Here is a 26,845-nt window from a genome sequence, read left to right as displayed (position 1 = left end):
CGCACGGGTTGGGACATTGGGCACCGCCGACAGAACATTTCAGCGCTGGATCCAGTTGAAGCTTTTATTGCTTTTAAATATTGAAAAACTATTATGGGTTCCATATGTTTGGGGACTGCACAGCGGGGGAGGGGTGGAGAGTTGTCAGTCTCTAGTGAGGAATCAGGGGTCTCGGGCAGTGAAGGCACAAAGGTCGCAGAGCACTGGTCCAAGTCACATGTTCAGCTCCGCCAGCGCCTTCTCCAGGGGGTCCACCGCCCAGAAGTCATTGTCCCAGCCCAGGAACCAGCCAGTGAAGGTGGGGGGCTCGAATCCCTGCTTGATCACGGCCACAGGGGTCCTCCTGTCTCTGCCAGATGGATCTGTCTCTATGTATTTAGAGGCTGAAAAAACAGAAGTGGCCAAAGGTGAGATGTTGACCCTCATTATGCAAGCAGCTCCGGTCTGCGGACCACCAGTCCAGAGAACGCCCAGGAGTGACGCTCCGCGGACCACCAGTCCAGAGAACGCCCAGGAGTGACGCTCCGCGGACCACCAGTCCAGAGAACGCCCAGGAGTGACACTCCGATGACCACCAGTCCAGAGAACGCCCAGGAGTGACACTCCGATGACCACCAGTCCACAGAACGCCCAGGAGTGACACTCCGATGACCACCAGTCCACAGAACGCCCAGGAGTGACACTCCGATGACCACCAGTCCACAGAACGCCCAGGAGTGACACTCCGATGACCACCAGTCCACAGAACGCCCAGGAGTGACACTCCGATGACCACCAGTCCACAGAACGCCCAGGAGTGACACTCCGCGGACCACCAGTTCACAGAACGCCCAGGAGTGACACTCCGCGGACCACCAGTTCACAGAACGCCCAGGAGTGACACTCCGCGGACCACCAGTTCACAGAACGCCCAGGAGTGACACTCCGCAGACCACCAGTCCACAGAACGCCCAGGAGTGACACTCCGCAGACCACCAGTCCACAGAACGCCCAGGAGTGACGCTCGCTTGTTACCTGAGGCCTGTGCTTCCTTCTTCTCTTCCTCCTGAGCTTCGTTTCCGATCCAGACAAAGACCTGAAAAGACAAGAGGCATTGATTGTTCGGAGCTGCTGCTCTCTGGTGTCTGCTTCTTCCAGGGTTAGGAGCCAGAAGCATGAACCCTACAGTGGCCGTTGTATTGTACCTGGTCCCAGGCGTCCAGCAGCATCACGTCATCGGCGGCCAGATCGTCCTGTGTGATCTCTCCTGGAACCTCCTCGATCTACAGGATGTAGCGAGAAATGAGAAGGGGGGAGTGACGGCAGTGAGGCCAGGAAGGGTGGGAAACACAGAGGTCATGGTTGGAGGGTGGAGAGGGGGGACAGAAGCAGCCACTCACAATGAATCTGCCGGTCTTGTTGGAGCAGGCAAAGAGGCGCGGGGGGTGGGCGTTCAGCTTGTCCTTCAGCCTGGAAGAGGTGCGGTATGGAGCCTTCCCACCCAGCGCTGCCCAGAAGTCATCTACAACAGAAGCGAAAGTGTTAACATGGACTTTGCGCCAATGGACCTAGGGGAGTGACCAAAAAAAATAAAAATCGCAGGAAAAAGTAAAACGTAACTTCAATAATTGGCAGCGAAAAGCGGAGACGGCAGCTGAAGTTCCAGCGCTGGAGGCGATGCAACCACCGGGAGCTCCGACCAATCGACAAAATCACCGCTGATCCGACCGCCACACCAGGAGCGCGATTCCCTGAGATCGGCACATGTGCCACATACTGAACCCAACAAGGATTTACAGTCATGTCCAGGCGCAACCTCAATCCTCTCAATCACCTGTGACGAGGTGACACCGCCGCAGGAGTGGTGGGCTTTGGTGAGACGTCAGGTTTGTTTCACAAGACAATACGGAGGTCACCTCACCAGACCGCAGACACGGCAGGCAACACATCCGCAATAGCCGCAGACTCCGACGGAAACCACAGACACTGCGGCCACGGGACCGGAACCGATCATAGTGATTGGGCAAAACTTGCCAAGTCACTTCCCAAACAATTCCCTGCTCCCGGCCGAGCTAGGGTTAATGCTCACCCCATAGTTCCTTGTTGGGTTTCTTACCAGTTTCTCTTCCTTCTGCAATTTCTGAGCCAGAGACACCAAGGACAGTTAATAACTCGCGGGCCCCCTGCTTCTCCGGATCGCTGGAGCCTTGTCCCACCCACAGGAATGCAGCGGACGGGGTCTTCAGGACAAACGCATCATTGGAGTTCAGATTGTCAGCAGAGGCGTCTACCTATGAAAGACACAAGCGGGACCCTGGTCACCGGAGGCGGGAGACACAAGCGGGGCCCCGGTCACCGGAGGCGGGAGACACAAGCGGGGCCCCGGTCACCAGAGGAGAACCGGGGCCACACAGGCTGTTACAGTAGAGACACCTTACCTCCACGGCTCTGGAGAAGCCCGCAGATGATGCCCGCACTTGGAAGAGACGTACGTCAGCGTCCGCGCTCTGTCCGCCTTCTCTGGAGGTACCGCCTTTATAGACGATCAGCGGTTTCCCACCGAACAGGCTGAGGAGATGGGCCGGTTCCTTGCCCTGCACCACGCGCACCTGTCACACAGAGTATTCATATTACACTCCACCCACATCACTGGAGAAAGCCACCAGCCGGCCCTCGCATCTCCAGGTGATGGTGAGCAGGTAACACGTGCAGCTTATGACCACACTCCATGCACAGGGAGGTGGGGGACATACATATTCTACACCAGCACCGCACACATTACCCAGAATGCTCCGCACACAACCTTCAGGAATCACTGATGCAGTGTAATGTCTGCACAGGGACCAACACAGCAATGAGTGTCGCCTCAAATCACAAAGGTCATTAGGGTTCAGAAAATATGGCTGCCGTCAGAGGAGTGGGGTGGGGATAAATAATACACTAAGCTGCAGACCCTGTAATCAGCAGCCACTCACTGCATTACATGTGGGGCACATATCAACCCAACCAGCACAGAAAGGGGGCCCCCAGTATAACATGCAGCACACGCGTGTACCTGACTCCTGGGCCCCTGCACAGAGAGAAGAACGAAGACTTCAATACATAAAGGAGGCACCAAGATCAACTGTCACTGCACAGAGTCGCAGCAGTCACAGCAGAGACCTGCACATACACATGTGTGCCCAGAGCTCCCTCTAGTGGTGACTGTATATACACACACATAGCTGTAATAGCGGTATGCGAGGAGCTTCCTATAGTGGTGATTATGTACACACACCTGAATGTGAGGAGTCCCCTCTAGTTGTGATTGTATATATTCATCAGTATTTGAACAGCTCCCTCTAGTGGTGACTGTACATGCACACACCTGAATGCAGAGCCCCCTCTAGTGGTAACTATATATTAATCTGTATGTGAACAGCTCCCTCTAGTGGTGACTGTATATATTCACCTGTATCTGAACAGCTCCCTCTAGTTGTGACTTTATCAACACATCTATATGTGAGGAGCTCCCTCAATTGCTGACTGTATATGCGCACACACCTGAATGCGGAGCCCCCTCTATTGGTGACTGTATATATTAATCTGTATGTGAGGAGCCCCCTCTAGTGGTGACTATTTATACACCCAGAGGCAAAAGGGAAGGCTGACAGCACTCACTGAGGTGGACGTTCCTTTAAAGTTCCAAGGAACCCGCTTGGAGGATTAGCAACATGAAACACCAAGGTTACTTACCGGTAGCCGGTTTTTCCAGAACCCATGACAGCACACCTGAGAGGATCCGCCCTTTGAGGACAGGAAACCATCTGAAATAAAAGGGCGGCACCTCTCCCCCGTTTCAGTAAGTTACAGAGCATTGAGAGGACCTCCATAAAAAAAAAAAAGGTCATATACAAAATCCAACACCGCATCAAATAACACCCAACAAACGTGCACACCCATATGGTGAGAAAGAAGGGGGGGGGGGGATATACGGGTGCTGTCATGGGTTCTGGAAAAACCGGCTACCGGCAAGTAACCTTGGTGTTTTCCCTTCACCCATGACAGCACATCTGAGAGAATTTTGGAGAAAGAAACCCCTAAGGGAGGGACCACCGCTTGCAGCACCCTTCTACCAAAGGTTAAGTCAGATAGGCAGGATAGATCTTCTACCAAAGGTTAAGTCAGATAGGCAGAATAGATCCAAAAGGTAGTGTTTGAAAAAGGTAGATAGTGATGACCATGTAGCGGCCTTACAGATCTGATCTATCGATACCTCTGCCTTCTCTGCCCAGGAGGCAGCCACGGCTCTGGTGGAGTGAGCCTTGATGCAGTCAGGGATCGGGGTGTTACTAGTCGTGTAGGCTAAGCAAATGGCCTCCCTAATCCATCTGCCTATAGTTGCTTTTGTCACCCCATAACCCTTCCTACTCCCCTGGAAGGCTACGAACAGGGATTGGCTACGCCTCCACTGGCTAGTTACTTTTATGTATTGTAATAGAGCCCTTCTAACGTCAAGGTTATGAAACTTTTGTTCCCCTGGGGTCTTCGGGTTGTTCCAAAAGGAGGGCAGAACAATTTCCTGAGATCTATGAAACTTGAGCGCAACCTTAGGAAGGTAGGCTGGATCAGACCTCAATACTATTCTATCCTCAAATATTTGTGTATATGGAGGATTTATGGATAGGGCCTGCAAATCACTTACTCTACGGGCTGATGTTATAGCTACCAAAATAATTGTTTTGAGAGTTATTTATTTTGCAGACAACTCCTGAACTGGTTCAAAGGGTTCCATAGTTAAGGCGTCAAGTACTAAATTCAGGTTCCATGGAGGAACTTTGGGTATTGAGACTGGCCTAGTTCTACCACAAGATTTAATGATCCTTGTAATTCATTTATTGGCTGCGAAGTTATGGTTATACAGCGCACCCAAGACAGAAACCTGGACCTTAAGTGTACTGGTAGCCAGACCTAACTCAAACTCTTTCTGTAAGAACTCCAGGATGGAATTAATTGGAGTTTTTTGGCTTAAAGGCTTTCCTAGGAAATCTAAAAATTTTCTCCATGTTCTACCATAGATTTTGGTGATTATGGGCTTTCTACTTCTTAATAGAGTAGACACTAAACCTGATGAAAAACCTTTGCCCCTCAATATTGCCCTCTCAAATTCCACCCTGCTAGGTGGAACCCTTCACTTGAGAGTGGAATATTGGTCCCTGAGCTAGAAGGTCCGGGGTCTCTGGTAGAATCCATGGGTCTGATCGTGACATCCTCAAAAGGGAGAACCATGGTCTCTTTGGCCAGAAGGGGGCTATGAGAATCACTCTCGCTTGATCCTTCCTGATCTTCCTCACCACCAGAGGTATCATAGCTATTGGAGGGGAGGCATAGGCCAACTTGAAGCCCCAAGGAATCTGGAAAGCATCTATTGCCAATGGGTTTCCCCTTGGGTCTAGTGAGCAGAACTTCTCCACTTGCCTGTTTTTGTCGGCAAACAAATCGCTCTCTGGTAGACCCCATAGCTGTACTATCTGATGGAATATACTGATGGAATACTATCTGATGGAATATACTGGGATTCAGGGCCCATTCCCCTTGTCTCAAGTTGTTGCGACTTAGGAAGTCTGCTTTCGTGTTTTCTATGCCTCGTATATGTAGCGCCGTAAGTGCTAAAAGATTTTGCTCTGCTATTTGAAAAAGCCTACCTACTGCTTCCAGAAGAGAATGAGATCTTGCTCCCCCCTGGTGGTTTACATAGGCCACAGTGGTTCTGTTGTCCGACATAATCCAAACATAACGACCCTGGAGTAAAGGGTGGAAGCCTTCTAAAGCGTTCCTTACTGCCCATAGCTCTTTTAGATTTGATGACTCGTTTTTCCCTAAGAATGACCAAGAGCCTTGAATTATGTGATTTTCCAGGTGTGCGCCCCACCCCGAGTTGCTTGCATCGGTCGTGATGATGTTTTGTACTGGTGTGTCCCACTGGACCCCCAAAGATAAATTTGACCTGTCTGTCCACCACAAGAGGGTGTTCCTGGTTCGCAAGGAGAGATGTACCTTTCCTTCTAAATACCCTTTTAACAATCTTTGTGCCGACAAGATTTCCCACTGAAGGTTTCTTGTCTGAAATTGGGCTCACTTGACTGCCGGAATGCATGATGTTAGAGTACCTAGCAGGGACATAGCCTTCCTTAAGGACATGTATGGGGTGTGTATGGCTGCTGAGACCAAGTTTGTGACTGTCTATTTTGCTGTCGGGTAGAAGACAAGTCTGACACTCGGAGTTTAGAGTAAACCCCAGAAAGGCCTGGACCCTTGCGGGTTCTTGCCTTGATTTTTGGGTTTTGACCATCCAGCCTAAGTTCCGCAAGACAGCCATGACTTGATTCAGTTGTGAAATACAGTGGCTCTCTGAATTCCCCACTATAAGGAAGTCGTCCAGATATGGTATGACTATTTTGAATGCTAAGAAAGGATGTCACCTCGGCTATCAGCTTGGTGAATACCCTTGGAGCATCTGACAACAAGAAGGGAAGAGCTTGGAACTGGAAGTGTCTGCAACTCCCTTGGATGTAAAGAGCAACCCTTAGATACTTTTGATGATCTGGGTGAATTAGGACATGATTTCTAATAGTTCTGAATGTACCGTCGGGTTTTTTTTTTATTAGAAAGAGGGGAATAAAATCCCCTTCCTTTTTGACTGACTGGAACTTCGCATAGCACTCGTTTGTTCAACAGACTCAAGATCTCTGATTCTAGGGCCAGCTGTTCGTCTGGGGATTTTCTTACCGGAGTTATCACAAACGAGCGGCGAGGCTGCTGAGGGGATTGAATCCTTAGTCCATCTCTTACTATGTTGAGGACCCAGGGACTGGAGGAAATGTTTTCCCAGGCCAAAACAAATTGAGAGTCTCCCTCCAACTTGTAGCCTGGCGTCATTGTGGAAGTTTTTTTTTTGGAGGCGGCGGAGGGACCTTCGAACATTTATCTGGACTGGTTCTTGAAATCCCACTTTCTTTTTTCTCCCGGGGGGCGACCTCTACTCAATTTCCCCCTCCGAAAATAGGTCTTCCTGGCCTCCGCCAAAAACCCAGGGAACCTTCCTTTTTAGTCGCTTGCTTTCTCAAGGACATCATCCAATTTTTTGTCAAAGAGAAATTGGTCATCACAGGAGATAGAACACAATCTAGATTTTGATTGTAAGTCCCCAGGGCATCCCTTGAGCCACAGAACTCATCTAGCTGCGTTTGATAGACCAGCCGACCTAGCTGCCAATTTTACTGAGTCAGCAGAGGTATCTGCTAGGAAGGCAGCTTCACCATGTAATAGGGGGAGGTTGGCTAGAATTTTTTCCCTTGAGGTCTTTTTATTTTTCAGCTGATCTTCCAACTGCTGTAACCATATCATAAGGGAAGAAGCGGTTCATGTTCCTGCAATGGCTGGCTTTAGACCTCCTGCTGCAGATTCCCAAGTATGCTTTAAAAAGGTATCCGCCTTTTTGTCTAAGGGGTCTCCAAGTACCCCGAAGTCTTCAAGAGGGAGTGCCGATCTTTTTGATGATCTAGACACCGCAGCGTCAATTTTTGGCACCTTATCCCAGTTTTAGGTCAAAGGGATACTTCCTCTTTGAGGATGAAGGCAAGGCTCCTACTTTCTCAGGCTTCCTCCATTCTCTATTGATAAGTGCCTGGACCTTAGTATTCACCAGGAAGGTGCGTTTTTTCTTTTCTTTTCTTCTAACTCCGCAAACATGATGTCTTCTAGGGACTTAACGGATTTATCTTCCTTTAACCCCATAGTGGTTCTGACAGTGTTTACTAATTTATCTGTGTCTTCTATAGGGAAGCATGGTCTCCCCCCTCTATCACTGTCTGAAGAGGATGAGGCCCCACTACGACACTGTCCATCCGATAACACAGAGGAGTCAGAGTCAGAAGAAGGATCAGATATGATTTTTCTTCTTTTCCTCAAAATTGTTTTAAGGGAACCCTCTACCTCCGATCTGATGACAGACCTGAGGCTAGCTGCAAAATCTGGGGTACCCTCACAAATAGTTTTCTGAATGCAGTCCGAGCAGAGCTCCTTCTGCCAGTCTATCGCTAGTGGGCATTTGCATATCGCACATTCCCTGTTCCACTTCTTGGTGGTAAGTTTCCTGGGTTCCTCCTGGTGATTTAAACACACAATAAGAGTCCTATTAGCAAATATATCTAGTGACATTCACGAAGATCACTCGCCCCGCCACTGCGGATACCGAAATTGAAGACTGTTTCAGGATACGCGATGCATCCCTCCTGGAGAACGTGGAGTCCTGAGAAGCTTTACCCTGTTGACTGGGACAACTGCTGCTCATTCCGTGGGACCCTCGAGATCGGCGAGCAGACGGAGGTGGTGATGAAGGTGGTAGCGATCGTGGCCGTGGCGACAGCTGCTGCTGCTCTACGTCAGACATTATGTCGGGACTTTGAGCAGTGTTCTGACCCAATGTGCTCCTTTAAATAGGGAGATGAGCGGGGTCAGCCACCTGCAGGTCCCTACGGTCTCCTTCCGGTGATTAGCCCCCTCCCCCTGGCCACCGTTTCTGCAGCCGCCGCCAGCGTTTTGCCATGCCAGCCGGCATTATACAGGGCGCCGCCATCTTTCTTCCGGCGCCGCCCCCGTCATTGAGGCACGCCCTACCCAGCGTGCCTCGCGCCATGACGTCAGAGGCACATGACCGCGGTCACTTCCGGTCACATGGGCGGCAGGGGGAGGGAACCGCGGCATTGTAAAGAAGCCCAGGACCTCCGCACCGCCTGTGCCCGCACGTGCAACAGGTCCCCGGGGAACATGCGGACGGCGCTACCAGCACCTGAAGGCCGGCGCCACGGACAAGAGCCCGCTCTTCCAGCGCCGGGAAAGGCCTGGGTAAGAATCTTCAGCATGACAGCTGCCTGATACTTCATGAGGATTCCCATCAAGGACAGGAAACTGAAGGGGGGGGAGAGGTGTGCTGTCATGGGTGAAGGGAAAACACCAAGGTTACTTACCGGTAGCCGGTTTTTCCAGAACCCATGACAGCACCCGTATATCCCCCCCCCCTTCTTTCTCACCATATGGGTGTGCACGTTTCTTGGGTGTTATTTGATGTGGTGTTGGATTTTGCCGCCCTTTTATTTCAGATGGTTTCCTGTCCTCAAAGGGCGTATCCTGTCAGGTGTGCTGTCATGGGTGAAGGGAAAAAGTAAGCAAGCAGTGTCCAGTCCAGGGTGATGTATTCCAAAAGTCTGACGTTTATTCCGCCATCAAGTTACAACGTTTCGACCAGTTATAGGTCTTTATACACAGAAACACAATGGGCAGGTTTATATAGTGTGGCTAACACACACACACACACACACACACACACACACACGTGTCAATCACCACAGAAACCAAGCCCCCTCATTAGAAAAACAGTTTTTACAAAAATTTATAAAATCATTGATGCAGGGCTTATCACCCCTCATAGCAATACATAAGTAATATATTATACAGTTTAAAAATAGAAAATACCCCCCATGTGCAATGTTTCTGTGTATACTTGTGGGTTCCTTGGAATTTTAAATGCAAGTCCATCTTAGTGAGTGTTGTCAGCCTTCCCCTTTGCCTCTGGATGTTTATGTGAACCAGGCCAGCATGCACCCTTCCGAGATGACGGAAATGAATACGATTCTGGATGTGGGCGAGCCAGAAACTGCCACAACCCATTGTACTGATGATGATGATACATGGATACTGTCTGGTCCAGGTACAGACATTGCTTTTCTAAGTAAATAGACCCACAATAGACACGTTGAGAAACAAAATGGGAGAAAGAGGAGGAGACTCATTTCCTTTCAGCTACATCACTACATTAATTGAATACCATAAGGGACACAGGATTCCTCATGGGTTACGGCCACATTGGAGACCCACTTTGCCGCCGAATAATTAGCAAAATTTGAGTCAATCTCGAATAAATTAGCCTTTGATATTATTCTGCTTAATATGGAGTTTCTACACGGAGAAATGGAGACGATTAGGAGGGATCTTTCTGATTTAGAAGGTAAATTGGCCAATCAGCTGACCGCACAAGAATGGGGTTCCCTAAAGACTAAGTTGCATGAAAACCTCGTTAAGTATAGGAGCAACAAACCAAACAAAGTGGTTCCGTGATGCGGAGGATTACAAAACAGGTCGGATATTTAATTGTCAACTGGGATTTCAGTTGAATTTTAATAACAAAAGGAAAGTTTGCCCAAACAAGGAGATGACGTAGACCTCAGGAGAGGAATGCACAGAATTTTGGATTCAGAACAGCTGAATCAGACGACTCAAGTGTAGGAGGATTTATTTCAACACATTTTTTGGGAAAAAGAAAAGTGGAGAAAACTATAGGAGACAACAGAGAGGTGGTTGGAGGAAGAGGAACAATGCGGGAGCAGCAGAGGATAACGAGACATACCACGATGAGGACAAGGAATACGGAGGAGAAACAGAAGGCTGTTTAAATAACAGACTTCGTGGTAAATATCTCAGACTTCTTTAACTGATATTTAATTAGATGTTTTATCAAGAGGACCATCTTTTTGTCCATCCAATGCACCTGACTGGTTCCATTGGAAAGTGATTTATATACTTTCTTTATGAGGTTACAGCTAGCATCTTTTTTTGAGGAATGTAATAATTCTGAAAGAACGGTTGAGGGCCCACTGTTTGCTTTAAATGAAGTGGGATTCTATAACAAGAGTCATTTCCAACCACCACGTAACAATCATTTGGTGGAATCATACATACACAGCTTGTGAAAAATGATGTTGATTTGTTGAGAAACAATTTTCATTTAAAAACGGGTCATAATTTATCAGCCCTTGATAGAAAAGTTTTAGATGATTTGACGAGCAATAAATCAATGACGATTAAACCGTCCGATAAAGGCAGAGCGGTGGTTATAATGGATAGTAATAAATATAAAGAGGAAATACTACGTCAGCTTAATGAATTAGTCTATGAGAAACTTACTTGTGACCCCACAATTTGTTTTAAGTCGGAATTGCAGCTCCTGGTCAATGATTCCTTGTACAATGGACTCATTGACCACGATAATGTTAATTTATAAACAACTGCTATAACATTGTACATGGGGAGTATTTTCTATTTTTTAAATTGTATAATATATTACTTATGGATTGCTATGAGGGGTGATAAGCCCTGCATCATTGATTTTTGTAAAAACTGTTTCTAATGAGGGGGCTTGGTTTCTGTGGCGATTGGTACCTGTGCGTTAGCCACACTATATAAACCTGCCCATTGTGTTTCTGTGCATACTTGATAAAGACCTATAACAGGTCGAAATGTTGTAACTTGATGGCGGAATATAATCGTCAGACTTTTGGAATACATCACCCTGGACTGGACGCTGTTTGTTTGCCTCTGTGCTGTTAATCCTCCAAGCCAGTTCCTTGGAACTTTAACCCCTTAAGCCCCGGAGCATTTTTCGTTTTTGCATTTTCGTTTTTGCTCCCCTTGTTCCCAGAGCCATAGCGTTTTTATTTTTTGGTCAATATGGCCATGTGAGGGCTTATTTTTTGCGGGACGAGTTGTACTTTTCAACGCCATTACTAGTTTTACCATATCCTGAACGGGAAAAAAATTCCAAGTGCGGTAAAATTGCAAAAAAAAGTGCAATACCACAGTTGTTTTTTATTTTATTTTTTTACCACGTTCACTGAATGCTAAAACTGACCTGCCCTTCTTATTCTCCAGGTCATTACGAGTTCATAGACACCAAACATGTATAGGTTCTTTTATATTTAAGTGGTGAAAAAAAATTCCAAAATTTGGTAAAAAAAAATAAAAAAATAGCGCCATTTTCTAAGACCCGTAGCGTCTCCATTTTTCGTGATCTGGGGCTGGTTGATGGCTTATTTTTTGCGCGCCGGGCTGACGTTTTTATTGATAACATTTGGGGTAGATCCGATGTTTTGATCGCCCGTTATTGCATTTTATTGCAATTTTGCGGCGACCAAAAAACGTAATTCTGGCGTTTAGAATTTTTTTCTCGTTACGCCGTTTACCGATCGGATTAATTCTTTTTTTATATTGATAGATCGGGCGATTCTGAACGCGGCGATACCAAATATGTGTATGTGGGGTTTTTTTTTTATATATTTTATTTTGAATGGGGCGAAAGGGGGGTGATTTAAACTTTTATATTTTTTTATATTTTTAAAAACTTTTTTTTTTTACTTTTTGCATGCTTCTATAGTCTCCATAGGAGACTAGAAGCAGCAACTATCCGATCGCCTCTGCTACATACAGGGGACGAGCAGGTCCCCTGCATGCAGCAGAAATAGTCCTGTGCTATGAGCGCCGACCACTAGGTGGCGCTCATAGCGACAAGATCATGACAACCACAGGCGTCTGCTGCAGACCCTGGGTTGTCATGCACGCCCATCGGCGACCCGCGATCACGTGACGGGGTCGCCGGTGGGCGGGGCTTATGACGCGCTACCCGGAAGCGCGCGTTAAATGCTGCTGTCGGAGATTGACAGCAGCATTTAACATGTTAACAGCCGCGGGTGGATTGCGATTCCACCCGCGGCTGTTGCGGGCACATGTCAGCTGTAAGAATCAGCTGACATGTGCTCCGTTCAGTGAGGGCTCAGCGCAGCAGCCCTCACTGAACGGAGGGATCGCAAATATGCGTACTAATACGTCCCCGGTAAGTAAGGGGTTAAACTAACGTCCAACTTGGTGAGTGCTGTCAGCCTTCCCTTTCGCCTCTGGGTGTGTATAAATAGTCACCACTAGAGGGGGCTCCTCACACACAGATGTGTGTATAAATACATATACATATACACATATATATATATATATATACATATACACATATATATATATATATATATATATATATATATATATATATATATATATATATATATATATATATATATATATATATATATATATATATATATATATATATATATATATATATATATATTCATGGGTTCCCTTCATCCATCTCCCCTCCCCCGGAGCAGCTGCTCTGGCACATTGTCCCGCACATCTGCAGTGTGACAACATGCGATGATGCTGACCTGCACTGGGCCGCCTCCTAGCTCCTCGTCCAGCTGGGCGCTCAGGAATGCGGAGGCCGTGATCTCGTCCTTTGAGGAGTCCAGTCCTTGCCTGTAATGAGAAGAGACATCAGACCTAACATGTAAACACCACACAATGGCGGAGCATAAGGTCCACACACCCCCAATAGTGTAGCACCACCCCCCCCCCAATATCAGAGGAAGACCCGCCATACTGGAGTAAGGTGGAGAAGACTAATTAATGTTCATGGACTGGAGCTCAGACATCCCCTATTTTCTCGGTTTCAGTTTGTCCCAATTTATAAAAGAGGTCAAATTCACTGACAGCAAGAGTAGATCTAGAAAGAGGAGAGCTAGAAAATAGTGAGTGAAAAAAAATGGGCAGAAGAAAGCTCCAGAAAGGAGGCAATGATGGGGCATAATTTACATAGGACTGCCCTGCGGTCATTACCAGGTGTTAATGGGTAATCATTTACATAGGACTGCCCTGCGTTATTACCAGGTGTAGATGATCTGTCCTTTCTTCCCACCGTGGCTGTAATTGTACAGGATGATGTAACTGTCTCCTCCGTAGAACTGACCGTACAGAGACGCCGCCACCGGAACCTTCTCGGAGGATTCAATGCGCCAAATCTGCAAGAGTGCGCAGGTGAGAATGCTGCCACCCGCAGGAGGAACATGGTACTACCAACACTACCATCTGCAGTGACGACCCCAGGAGATCAGGCCTCACCTGCTTCTCACCACGCCCATCATCCACCATCCCGTGCTGCGCAGCCATGGCCGGGGACTCATGCAGGGAGCTGACATCAAACGGCACGTTCTCGATCTTGGCAATGTGGTTGGGGACGTAAGCAATGCCCATCCCCTCAGTCTGGTCCTTGTCACGCCAGTTCTTGAAGAATTGCTTGAAGAGTGGCGTCTCCCCGGACTCTGGGAGGACTTGTACCTTCAGAGGCAGAAGCGATGGATGTTTGTATGGCACCCCATGTGGAGACCCTGAGCATCACATGGACACCTGCTCCTAGAGAAGATGGGACTACTCCTTCAGTGCTCCTGATCATCACGTTAAAGGTCACACAAGCCTCAGAGCGGAAATACCTAAGCCTTTCCGACATGTGCAGCTTCTGTAGACTCTGATGATGGAAAGTGTTATCTACTGAACGATAACTCACTCATTACCACAGCCAAACTGTTAGTGGAGGTCTGTCCACTAGTCTGATGACTTTTTCCAGTACAACACATCTCTTGTAAGTAACCTGCACTGGCCTGGAATGTGGGGATGATTACACCCGCTGCGGCTCGTCCTCGCCACTCACCTGCGTCTGCTTGGGATATCCCATTTTGGAGATAAACTCTGTGGCGGTTTTCAGAGCCATCTTCTTCTCCTCCATGTTGGCGTTCTTACCTGTAAGGAAGATAAGATGGGGGTTATGTATGTCACCTTCAGGGTGAGCCCAAGAAAAGCAGGAGCGAGGGGCCACCTAGGGCTGTACCATTTAGCACAATTACAGTCATCTGGATAAGGGGTACACTAGAGACCTCCCCATCGAGACCTTAATATTCCAGCAGGTGCCCCCTCTAGAAGAGCTGAAAGCCACCCCAGCTGCAGCCTGGTACCCAAGGTCACAGGCGGAGACAACAAGACAACTCATCCTCTGGGTACATTCACCGACAGTAAGCGGAGGTCATGAGCGGCTGGACCTTCTTATGTACAACCTACAAGATGGCAGGTCTATCCTGCTGGCGCAGCTGAGGGGCCCTTATAGTGCACAGAAGGAGCCACACTAACGCTTCCCTTGTTGTGGACCAAGCAGTGTCCACTTCTGCGCAGAGCTTTGTGGATGGGGCATTGTCCCCTCCCCAGGTTTCTGCCACTTCACGCTCGATACGAACCTTTCCAGACAAAGATCTTGCCATCAGATCCGTGGTCCAGGATGAAGCAGTCGTCAGAGTTGAGAGCAGATTGTGTGAATGGGTTTTCATCGGCGACCAGAGAGACGGACATCGCCCCACCGCCATTAGACACCTGGAAACAAGGAGAGAAATGTCTCAGTGGTGGGTGCATGAAGACGTACAGCGGCGCCCGGCACTCACCCTGTATAGCAGCGCCCGGCACTCACCCTGTACAGCTTCGCCAGCTTCCTGTTTGTGGCATCGGCTTTCACGTCATCGGCAGTTCCCTCCGGCAAATCCGGCTTTTCCCCTAGAACCTGTGAAAGAGAGGGAAGCGGTAATGGATTCATAGCTGCACCCGATAATCCGGTGCTGGACTATCAGACATCCATAACCATGTCCAGAATCCGAGGACTACAACTCCCAGCAGGATATAGTGTATGAACTTGGCAGCCCGCAGTGTCCAGTGATTGGACTGCAGCCCTCTAATGGCAGCACCTCCTGCCCCGACCACAGGGCTCCACACTCCCAGCAGCACAGAGCGCAGGGGGGCATCGTACATGGAGGACTACAGGATGGGCAGCGGAAGGGGGTAATATTAACCCTCAGCACCTAGGACTGGAGATCTTGGACGTCGTACTGTGACGAGGCGTTACAGGTGGGGGTGGTGTCCTCCGGGGGCCAGATGAGGCGTTACCGTGGGGCAGGGGAATGGGGAGCGTTCTCTCGGGGCCAAACATTTTAGGGGCACACGCCTTCATGGGGGTGCTTTACATCAGCCCATATACAGAGCGGTGAAGCAATGGCTGCCACCTTCAGGCTCTGTGTCCAGATAGCTCATCCCCTGCCTGTAACAAGATCCGGCCGCTCAGACGCACAAATGTATTCCAGAATTTACCTCCAACCTCAGGATGCGTGCCATGTGACCCCCCCATCCCCCCACAAGATGGCAGCCACACGACAAGCGCAGGCTCTGCACAAGGAGTAAGCTGTTATCCAGGAAATCTGTACAATGCCCCCTGCGCAGCTGCCATCATGTGACCATCTAGTAATAATCAGATGATGCATAGCCCTGCCCATTCTGGGAAAGCTCCACCCACTGCGTATATAGTCCCAGTATCCCCATAGACGCAGCACCTGGATCATCTTCTCGCGCTCCATCCCCTCCTCCACCACGTACACTCTGGCGCGGCCGTGGCGCTCGTTGTCCCGGATGTCTTTGGCGACGGCAGTGGCCTTCAGCTTTTCAAATCTGTTTGCCTTTGACCCGCACCACTGGTAAATCTCCTGCAAAAGAGCGGGCAAGTGAGAGGGGTCCGACAGGGGAGGGGTCCGACAGGGAAGGGGTGGGGGGCGGGGGTCACATTGCTCCCTGCTGACTGTCTCCATGGCTGCACCTCGTGGTCAGCCACACTTACATCTCCCAGGTCCAGGATGAAGCAGTCTCCCTGGGTGAAACTCCCCCAGGCCACAGGCACCTCTGTGGCACGCGCCAGGCGCCGGCCCTTCACCTGCAGCAGCCGCTCCACGCTCACATCGTTGGGGACCACGTGAGTGAATCCTGAGGCCACGCCACCAGCCTAGGGACAGAGGATACAGATCAACGGCACTGAACAGTCTGCGGCAGGACGTAGCGGCCTAACACCCCCTACACACACGCCACAGCAGGCACACACACACACACACACACACACACACACACACACACACACACACACACACACACTGCAGCGGTCCTCACCGACACTGGTTTCTTGCCTCCATGTGTAAAGCCTGGCACACTAATGACAACGCCTCACCTTGTATTTGATGCCAGATTTAAAGTATCCCAGGAAGGTGTGCGACTCATAGCCCTGCACCTCCCGGTTCTGGATGGGTTTCCCTCCGAGGTGATCGTCCATCTGGACTGTGAAGATGGCGGCAGATCCGCTCTCATCCTGTGTGCACTCATCGCCTAGAGGAAGAAGACGCAACACATGAGACCACCCCCCTGCACTGCAGCATGCCAGCTACTGTCCGCTGGTGTCAGCCACTCCCATCAAAGGGTAGACACTGGAGCGGTGTGTGCAGAGCAACACATTAAACCAAGGGGACGGGGCATAAAGAGCACCACAATACACCAAGGGGGGGGGCATACAGGGCACCACAATACACCATGGGGTGGGGGGGCATACAGAGCCCCACAATACACCAAGGGGTGGGGGGCATACAGCGCACCACAATACACCAAGGGGGGAGGGGGCATACAGAGAGCCACAATACACCGAGGGGGGGGGGCATACAGAGCACCACAATACAGCAAGGGGGGGGGGCATGCAGAGCACCACAATACACCAAGGGGTGGGGGGGACATACAGAGCACCACAATACACAAAGGGGTGGGGGGTGGGGCGGCATACAGAGCACCGCAATACACCAAGGGGTGGGTGGGGGGGGCATATAGAGCACCACGATACACCAAGGGGTGGGGGGGACATACAGAGCACCACAATACACAAAGGGGTGGGGGGTGGGGTGGCATACAGAGCACCACAATACACCAAGGGGTGGGGGGGACATAGAGCACCACAATACACAAAGGGGTGGGGGGTGGGGCGGCATACAGAGCACCGCAATACACCAAGGGGTGGGTGGGGGGGCATACAGAGCACCACAATACACCAAGGGGTGGGGGGGACATACAGAGCACCACAATACACAAAGGGGTGGGGGGTGGGGCGGCATACAGAGCACCGCAATACACCAAGGGGTGGGTGGGGGGGCATACAGAGCCCCACAATACACCAAGGGGTGGGGGGGCATGCAGAGCACCACAATATACCAAGGGGTGGGGGGGACATACAGAGCCCCACAATACACCAAGGGGTGGGGGGCATACAGCGCACCACAATACACCAAGGGGGGAGGGGGCATACAGAGAGCCACAATACACCGAGGGGGGGGGGGGCATACAGAGCACCACAATACACCAAGGGGGGGGGGGGGGCATGCAGAGCACCACAATACACCAAGGGGTGGGGGGGACATACAGAGCCCCACAATACACCACGTGGTGGTGGGGAGCATACAGAGCACCACAATACACCACGTGGTGGGAGGGGGGCATACAGAGCACCACAATACACCACGTGGTGGTGGGGAGCATACAGAGCACCACAATACACCATGTGGTGGGAGGGGGGCATACAGAGCACCACGATACACCACGTGGTGGGAGGGGGGCATACAGAGCACCACAATACACCACGTGGTGGGAGGGGGGCATACAAAGCACCACAATACACCACGTGGTGTGGGGGGGGGCATACAGAGCACCACAATACACCACGTGGTGGGGGGGGGGCGGCATACAGAGCACCACAATACACCAAGGAAAGTGGCATACAGAGCACCACAATACACCAAGGAGGGGGCATACATAGCACCTCAATACACCAAGGAAGGGGGCATACATAGCACCTCAATACACCAAGGAAGGGGGCATACAGAGCACCTCAATACACCAAGGAAGGGGGCATACAGCGCACCTCAATACACCAAGGAAGGGGGCATACAGCGCACCTCAATACACCAAGGAAGGGGGCATACAGCGCACCTCAATACACCAAGGAAGGGGGCATACAGAGCACCAGAATACACCTGCCTCTCAGAGCTTTGGATCTGCCCGGTACATGGACACTTAGCACCGTATTTCGAAACGTGCAGTGCAGTGTGTGAGAGGATTAGGATTATCTGGATTAGGATTATAAAATGATCACTCAGCACCAGGCACTTCTACAACCCCCATCATCCGCCGTGTGACCCGGCACTGAACACCGCATCCTCTGCATTGTGGATCTGCGCACACCACAGCCCCACAATGCAGAGTTTGCAGGAAGGCAGCAGACCCTGATGCCAGCAGGGGCCCACGGGCGACACTCACCCAGCCAGTAATGGAGGTCGTACTGCAGATTCCCGGAGCGCTGCTGGATGGTGCTCAGCACAATGTAGGCGTCTCCGGTGAAGAAGGATCCATACTGGTTCATCGGCACGGCCACGAGATCAAACTTCTCGATCCTCCAGACCTGCAGCCCGGGCGCCTTCCCCGCCCTCTCAAACTCTGGGTGATCAACCACCATCTCTGACAGCTGAAAAAGAGGAGAGAGCGTCACACAGAAGAGCCAGGCATCGCCCACCAAGCACAACCCCATCATCCACAAGACCTGTGCTTGCTGACATCGAATGAGGACATTCTTAGCCACAAAGAAATCCGGTCCTGACCCAACACGTCTCACAGCGAAAGCTCAGAATTTAGTCGTTAGTTTCTACAGACCCTGACACATTGTAACAATACCTCAGCTGTGTGAGCAGGACTCGGCCCACTTCTGAATGTGACCCTCAGGATGATGAGAGAAGTCCTCAGCGAACCTGCCTCCCCCAACTGTCTAGTCACATGACTGCGGGCTCAGGATTCCCATCATTAGTGGTGCTGCATACACTAAACGGCTGCACATCCTCATTACCCCGTGCTGATCATTGGCCTCTCCATACGCAGGTGGAGCAGACTTTACCTCCGTCTAATCCTTTTATAATGACATGTGATTATTCGGGCACAGACAGTGCAAATCCCACATCTAAGAGACTGCACCAAGCTCACCGGGAGCGTCAGAAATAATCACCGAGATGGTGCCGGAGGGCTATAGCAACTACTCCAGTCACCTCCAGAGCTGCAGTCACATTTTATCCTCCAGTCACCTATAGAGCTCCGATCACTATTCCGTTACATCATGAATTATCCCCCAGAGCTGCAGTCAATATTCTGCCATTGCATCATGTCGTATCCCCCAGTCCCCTCCAGAGCTGCAGTCACTATTCTGCCATTGCATCATGTCGTATCCCCCAGTCCCCTCCAGAGCTGCAGTCACTATTCTGCCATTGCATCATGTCGTATCCCCCAGTCCCCTCCAGAGCTGCAGTCACTATTCTGCCATTGCATCATGTCGTATCCCCCAGTCACCTCCAGAGCTGCAGTCACTATTCTGCCATTGCATCATGTCATATCCCCCAGTCACCTCCAGAGCTGCAGTCACTATTCTGCCATTGCATCATGTCATATCCCCCAGTCACCTCCAGAGCTGCAGTCACTATTCTGCGTATCTAGAATGTCAGCTGTAGTGTGGGGTGGGGGGAGGGGGCAGCTGCAGCTGTGCAGTAAGGTGGGGGTGATGCGAATATTTCTATATTTGGGCACTCTGTGACTTTCCCCCCCAGGGCTGACTATTACCATCGTGTGCAGACGAGTTGGCGGAGCAGAGGGTCCCCCCCAAAACCACAACGCCCCGGAAACGGGAGTCAGACAGCTCTTGATAGATCTGCTCCAGGAAAAGCTAGCTGACATCCAATATGGTCGTCAAGAAAGAGACCCCCGCGTCCATCATTCCACTGGACCGCAGTAAGGACTTCCCTACAGAGCCCCCACCGGCAGTGACTCAGTCTCTCCACTAGCACTGAGCAAAAACCACAAATATTTTTGGGCTCAGATACAAGGGAGTTAACCCTTTTACAGCTGAGGGTCCACTACAGTGTAAGGATTCCTCCAGGAGATCATGGGGGGAGCGAGGACCCCAAGATGCCACAGTATTATTGGGTGTGACACATGGAGATGAGCGGCCAGAATAGTCACCAGCCCTGAAGGGGCCTAGTTCGCCGCTCATCCTGAGCCTCCTAGCTCTGGAATGCAATGTCAGATCTACAGTGAGGATAGGTGAAGGATGCAGACCACTGCAGCTGTGATCATCCCCCATAGTGGCAGACCCTCGACTGCACTTCCTGGCAGGAGTCACCATCTCCTACAATGCAGAGCGGCTCCTGCTCTAGTCAGCACTTCTCATCCTCCCAGTTGGTCAGGAAATCCTATAGGCACTTGGCAGGGGAAGTCTTGGTGGCCAGATGGCTTCTCCAAAATGAGTCACAGCTCAGACTCCATCCAGTGGAAGAAATGTCTGCTATGACCCAAGGAGCTTGTGACAAGGGCCCCCTCCCTCCCACTCCTCACTGGGCAACCCCCCCCCCCACCATTGGGCCACGCCCAGAGCCAGGGACCCCCCCCCCCCGGAGGAGCCGCACCAACAATATATAAACCAAATTATGGGGGAATGCAGCTCACAAGGGAAACACGATGCATGGCCTCCCAGACTGCACCCTCTAGTCCCACAGCGCTGGATCAGTGCATAAAGGTACCTCTGACCCCAAAAATGACTTCACACCCGACATAACATAAAATCAGGACAGCAATGACATCCAGAGAATGCTGTGGGAGAGCAGTAGGTCCGAGGGTACAGTATAAGTGCAGCGCTGGCAGGCTCGTGGGGCCACAGGATAAGCGAGCGGGCAGGCTCGGGGGTGGGAGCCACAGGATAAGCGAGCGGGCAGGCTCGGGGTGGGGGGTGGGGGCACAGGATAAGCGAGCGGGCAGGCTCGGGGAGGCCACATGATAAGCGAGCAGGCAGGCTCGGGGAGGCCACATGATAAGCGAGCAGGCAGGCTCGGGGGGGGGCCACAGGATAAGCGAGCGGGCAGGCTCGGGGGTGGGGGGGGCCACAGGATAAGCGAGCGGGCAGGCTCGGGGGGGGGGCCCCACAGGATAAGCGAGCGGGCAGGCTCGGGGGGGGGGCCCCACAGGATAAGCGAGCGGGCAGGCTCGGGGGGGCCACAGGATAAGCGAGCGGGCAGGCTCGGGGGGGCCACAGGATAAGCGAGCGGGCAGGCTCGGGGGGGCCACAGGATAAGCGAGCGGGCAGGCTCGGGGGGGCCACAGGATAAGCGAGCGGGCAGGCTCGGGGGGGCCACAGGATAAGCGAGTGGGCAGGCTCGGGGGGGCCACAGTATAAGCGAGCGGGCAGGCTCGGGGGGGCCACAGTATAAGCGAGCGGGCAGGCTCGGGGGGGCCACAGGATAAGCGAGCGGGCAGGCTCGGGGGGGCCACAGGATAAGCGAGCGGGCAGGCTCGGGGGGGCCACAGGATAAGTAGTGTGCAGGCTCAGGGGGGCCACAGTATAACCAAGTACAGCGTGTGCAGGCTCGGTCGGGGGGCCACAGTGTAACTGAGTGTGCAGCATGTGCAGGCTCGTGGGAAACAGTTCAAGTGATGGGGGGGGGGGCGAGCCAGCTCCATGTCCTATCTATAATTACATCTAGTCTTGGGTTCGGCTGCTATACACGTATGCCGGCAGTCACATGATGGGGAGATGCGGAGGAACATGGAGGTGGTAGTTCAGGTCACTGCTTTATGAGAGCTGCCATCCAGTTGCTTCGGCTGATGGCTCCATCCATTGTGGGGCTGTTTCTCCATTCACTGACAGCGAGCATCTGACTGCAGGGTTATAAACTGCTGGACGGGAATCCATGGGCCCCAGCATCTCCACTCAAAGGGGCAGCACTGAGGCCAGACATTCCCCAGAATAGAATGAGGATGATGGGAGTTGTGTTCGGGGTTTGGTTTCTTAGCAACAGAAACAATTTAAAAATAAAGGAAATAAAAACATCCGGAAACTAATGTGGGGAGAGGGGGTGTTTATAACTAGAGTGTAATAAACCACAGGAAATTATACTATCACCGGGGGTGGCTCTCACATCTACCAGGACACAAATTTAAAGGGCCAGCACAGCCTCCTGCAGACCAGCTTCAGCACAGACTCATCATACAAGACACAGATACCTGCACTGATACAATGTTACCAGCCTCCAGCTATGAGCAGCACAGACCAGGAGCATTTTCAGCTTCATGTGAACAACAGTATTCTTATTCACTGTCAACAAGCAGAGGATAAAGAACGAATACAGAAATCCAACTAGAAAGTTGTACGGCTTTTCACAATAGTTCAGGAGGCTTCATTTACATGGGACTGCAGCAGTGGAAGTGATCCGAGGATCAGACAGGAGACAACCAGGCATCACTGCTCACATGTGTGAGGGGCACAGGGTGGGACAGGTTATTTGAGCATCAAGATAGAGGATTTGGTTTCCCCCTCTATTTTTGGGGGCTGCAGTGGTGGTCCATCGTATGCCCAGATATGGATAATGGCTCAGCACAGGTGTGGGTGTAGCAGAGCCGCGCCCAGACACCACCTCAGCACGGCTACGCCAAGCACGCAGTGCAGGAGGCTCGGGGCCATTCTCCTGCACCACGACAGTCATAGTCCAGAGGAAAACCCTGTGCCGCAAAAAAAGCAACGATCTACGAGATCTGAGCGACAGCGTCCAACCACGGCTCAGAACACCACAATGGCTGGTGACCGCGATCCATGGCCGCCCCTGGAGCAAGATCTAAGTATCCACCGGCACCAGAGACTGATGGAGATGGTGGTCGCCCGGTCATGTGACCAGCCTACGCGCTGAGCAGCCAAAGTTCCCGTCCCCCTCTGCAGAAGACGCCGCCGTCTCTACAATTACACCCAATTATAATGGTCAGAGCCGTCGCCTGCTGTAACCACAAAGCACAGTGCAGACAGCAGCCCGTCACCGCCAGCACAGCCGCCCGTACGTCCCGGCTGGCGGGAGACCAGATTACAGACTTTCCCATTAGGCGAGCTTGCTGTCACTGAGGGAAAATAACCTGGTTCACACAAAGAAACTGCGAACAAAGTGCGAGAGCTGAGGGTCCGTTACAATGTATCAGCGCAGAGAATCCTGTGATCACACGGCCGTTACAATGTATCAGCGCACAGAGGACAGCACATTGCAACAACACTCCAGTCAGAGCTGGGGCCTCACTTCATGTTCCCAGTCACTTACAGCAAGCAGAGATCTTACAAAGGCGAGGAATCAAATCTTAAATCACAGGTGGGGTTATAGCGGAGGGTGCAAAGCCCCCCCACTCAGCAGGCCGGGGGGATTACATAATAAGCCTGTGCTCCTTCACTACAACCCCCAACATCCCTGCACCGAGGGTATAGACAACATGACGACAGGAGCTACAGAAAACGAGGGAGATTATAGATTGTGAGCTCCAGAATGATGGGAGTGAGAGGCCTCCCCTCATCCCTTGCACGGGACTGCCGCCCCCTCCCCTCATCCCTCGCACGGGACTGCCGCCGCTTCCCCTCATCCCTTGCACGGGACTGCCGCCCCTTCCCCTCATCCCTCGCACGGGACTGCCGCCCCTTCCCCTCATCCCTTGCACGGGTCTGCCGCCCCCTCCCCTTGCACGGGACTGCCGCCGCTTCCCCTCATCCCTTGCACGGGACTGCCGCCCCTTCCCCTCATCCCTTGCACGGGACTGCCGCCCCCTCACATATGCCCGTGCTCCCGGACTGCCGCCCCTTCCCCTCATCCCTTGCACGGGACTGCCGCCCCCTCACATATGCCCGTGCTCCCGGACTGCCGCCCCTTCCCCTCATCCCTTGCACAGGACTGCCGCCCCCTCACATATGCCCGTGCTCCCGGACTGCCGCCCCTTCCCCTCATCCCTTGCACGGGACTGCCGCCCCCTCACATATGCCCGTGCTCCCGGACTGCCGCCCCTTCCCCTCATCCCTTGCACGGGACTGCCGCCCCCTCACATATGCCCGTGCTCCCGGACTGCCGCCCCTTCCCCTCATCCCTTGCACAGGACTGCCGCCCCCTCACATATGCCCGTGCTCCCGGACTGCCGCCCCTTCCCCTCATCCCTTGCACGGGACTGCCGCCCCTTCCCCTCATCCCTTGCACGGGACTGCCGCCCCTTCCCTTCATCCCTTGCACGGGACTGCCGCCCCTTCCCCTCATCCCTTGCACGGGACTGCCGCCCCTTCCCCTCATCCCTTGCACGGGACTGCCGCCCCCTCACATATGCCCGTGCTCCCGGACTGCCGCCCCTTCCCCTCATCCCTTGCAAGGGACTGCCGCCCCTTCCCCTCATCCCTTGCACGGGACTGCCGCCCCTTCCCCTCATCCCTTGCACGGGACTGCCGCCCCCTCACATATGCCCGTGCTCCCGGACTGCCGCCCCTTCCCCTCATCCCTTGCAAGGGACTGCCGCCCCTTCCCCTCATCCCTCGCACGGGACTGCCGCCCCCTCCCCTCATCCCTCGCACGGGACTGCCGCCCCTTCCCCTCATCCCTCGCACGGGACTGCCGCCCCTTCCCCTCATCCCTTGCACGGGACTGCCGCCCCCTCCCCTCATCCCTTGCACGGGACTGCCGCCCCCTCCCCTTGCACGGGACTGCCGCCGCTTCCCCTCATCCCTTGCACGGGACTGCCGCCCCTTCCCCTCATCCCTTGCACGGGACTGCCGCCCCCTCACATATGCCCGTGCTCCCGGACTGCCGCCCCTTCCCCTCATCCCTTGCACGGGACTGCCGCCCCCTCACATATGCCCGTGCTCCCGGACTGCCGCCCCTTCCCCTCATCCCTTGCAAGGGACTGCCGCCCCTTCCCCTCATCCCTCGCACGGGACTGCCGCCCCCTCCCCTCATCCCTCGCACGGGACTGCCGCCCCTTCCCCTCATCCCTTGCAAGGGACTGCCGCCCCTTCCCCTCATCCCTTGCACGGGACTGCCGCCCCTTCCCCTCATCCCTTGCACGGGACTGCCGCCCCTTCCCCTCATCCCTTGCACGGGACTGCCGCCCCTTCCCCTCATCCCTTGCACGGGACTGCCGCCCACTCACATATGCCCGTGCTCCCGGACTGCCGCCCCTTCCCCTCATCCCTTGCAAGGGACTGCCGCCCCTTCCCCTCATCCCTCGCACGGGACTGCCGCCCCCTCCCCTCATCCCTCGCACGGGACTGCCGCCGCTTCCCCTCATCCCTTGCACGGGACTGCCGCCCCTTCCCCTCATCCCTTGCACGGGACTGCCGCCCCCTCACATATGCCCGTGCTCCCGGACTGCCGCCCCTTCCCCTCATCCCTTGCACGGGACTGCCGCCCCCTCACATATGCCCGTGCTCCCGGACTGCCGCCCCTTCCCCTCATCCCTTGCACGGGACTGCCGCCCCTTCCCCTCATCCCTTGCACGGGACTGCCGCCCCTTCCCCTCATCCCTTGCACGGGACTGCCGCCCCTTCCCCTCATCCCTTGCACGGGACTGCCGCCCCTTCCCCTCATCCCTTGCACGGGACTGCCGCCCCTTCCCCTCATCCCTTGCACGGGACTGCCGCCCCTTCCCCTCATCCCTTGCACGGGACTGCCGCCCCTTCCCCTCATCCCTTGCACGGGACTGCCGCCCCTTCCCCTCATCCCTTGCACGGGACTGCCGCCCCTTCCCCTCATCCCTTGCACGGGACTGCCGCCCCTTCCCCTCATCCCTTGCACGGGACTGCCGCCCCCTCACATATGCCCGTGCTCCCGGACTGCACTCATTATCAGCAGTGTGTGACTGACTATATATGGAGATTGCGCGCAGATGGAGCAGAAAGAAAAAAAAGTCTGAACAGCACACTGGGGGCTGCACCCGATCCCGGCTGCTATCTCCCGCAGAGGGGTCACTCACCGTACAGCGGGGGGCGCTCACAGCACAGGAAACCTCGGCACAGACACCCGAACTGACTGCGAGCAGCAGAAAAGTGCGGAAGATAAAACCTCAGCAGCCACCACCCTGTGATTCATCCCTGCTCTACTGCCACCGCCTGGAGGGAGGAGGAACTGCAGCCACAAGGGACAGACCCCAACACTAAAGAGAGAAACGGCCCAACACTGAAGAGAGGACCCCAACACTAAGGAGAGAAACTACCCAACACCGAGGAGAGGACCCCAAGGACACCAACACTGAGAAGAGAGAGAGAGGACCCAACACAGAGGAGAGAGATGACCCAACAATGAGGAAAGGACCCCAACACTGAGAACAGAGGGAACGACAACACTGAGGAGAGGACCCAACACTGAGGATAGATAGGACCACAACAATGAGAGAAAAGACTCAACACTGA

General features: G+C 52.9%; 1 protein-coding gene across 2 annotated transcripts; it reads right to left on the bottom strand.

Moving 5' to 3' along the window:
* Positions 1–50: 50 nt before the first annotated feature.
* GSN (gelsolin) lies at positions 51–26,557 on the bottom strand. Of its 2 annotated transcripts, XM_073640827.1 has the most exons (18): positions 26,410–26,557; positions 18,883–19,087; positions 16,760–16,914; positions 16,379–16,540; positions 16,098–16,247; positions 15,188–15,277; positions 14,961–15,093; positions 14,384–14,472; positions 13,798–14,013; positions 13,564–13,697; positions 13,065–13,155; positions 3,035–3,049; positions 2,418–2,588; positions 2,096–2,270; positions 1,380–1,501; positions 1,185–1,262; positions 1,015–1,075; positions 51–383 (listed from the first exon to the last, which is right to left on the bottom strand). In XM_073640827.1, exons 2-18 carry the CDS (start codon positions 19,076–19,078, stop codon positions 214–216), a joined length of 2,208 nt encoding a protein of 735 aa, XP_073496928.1. In that variant the 5' UTR covers positions 19,079–19,087; positions 26,410–26,557; the 3' UTR covers positions 51–213. The 2 variants fall into 2 exon arrangements, with proteins under 2 accessions (XP_073496928.1, XP_073496927.1); XM_073640826.1 differs by lacking the exons at positions 3,035–3,049; positions 26,410–26,557.
* Positions 26,558–26,845: the final 288 nt, after the last annotated feature.

Source organism: Phyllobates terribilis, unplaced genomic scaffold (assembly GCF_046119375.1).
Source record: "Phyllobates terribilis strain yellow unplaced genomic scaffold, ASM4611937v1 Scaffold_7__3_contigs__length_470593459, whole genome shotgun sequence".
Lineage (NCBI taxonomy): Eukaryota > Metazoa > Chordata > Amphibia > Anura > Dendrobatidae > Phyllobates > Phyllobates terribilis.
This window is presented reverse-complemented; position numbering and strand designations above follow the sequence as displayed.

Coding starts and splice junctions, on each gene's coding strand:
- GSN (XM_073640827.1), bottom strand. CDS start 19,078: ATGGTGGTTGATCACCCAGAGTTTGAGAGGGCGGGGAAGGCGCCCGGG. Junction 14,473..14,960: donor CAAGATCTTTGTCTGGAAAG/GTTCGTATCGAG, acceptor TCTTCCTTACAG/GTAAGAACGCCAACATGGAG. Junction 1,076..1,184: donor TGCTGGACGCCTGGGACCAG/GTACAATACAAC, acceptor TTGTCTTTTCAG/GTCTTTGTCTGGATCGGAAA.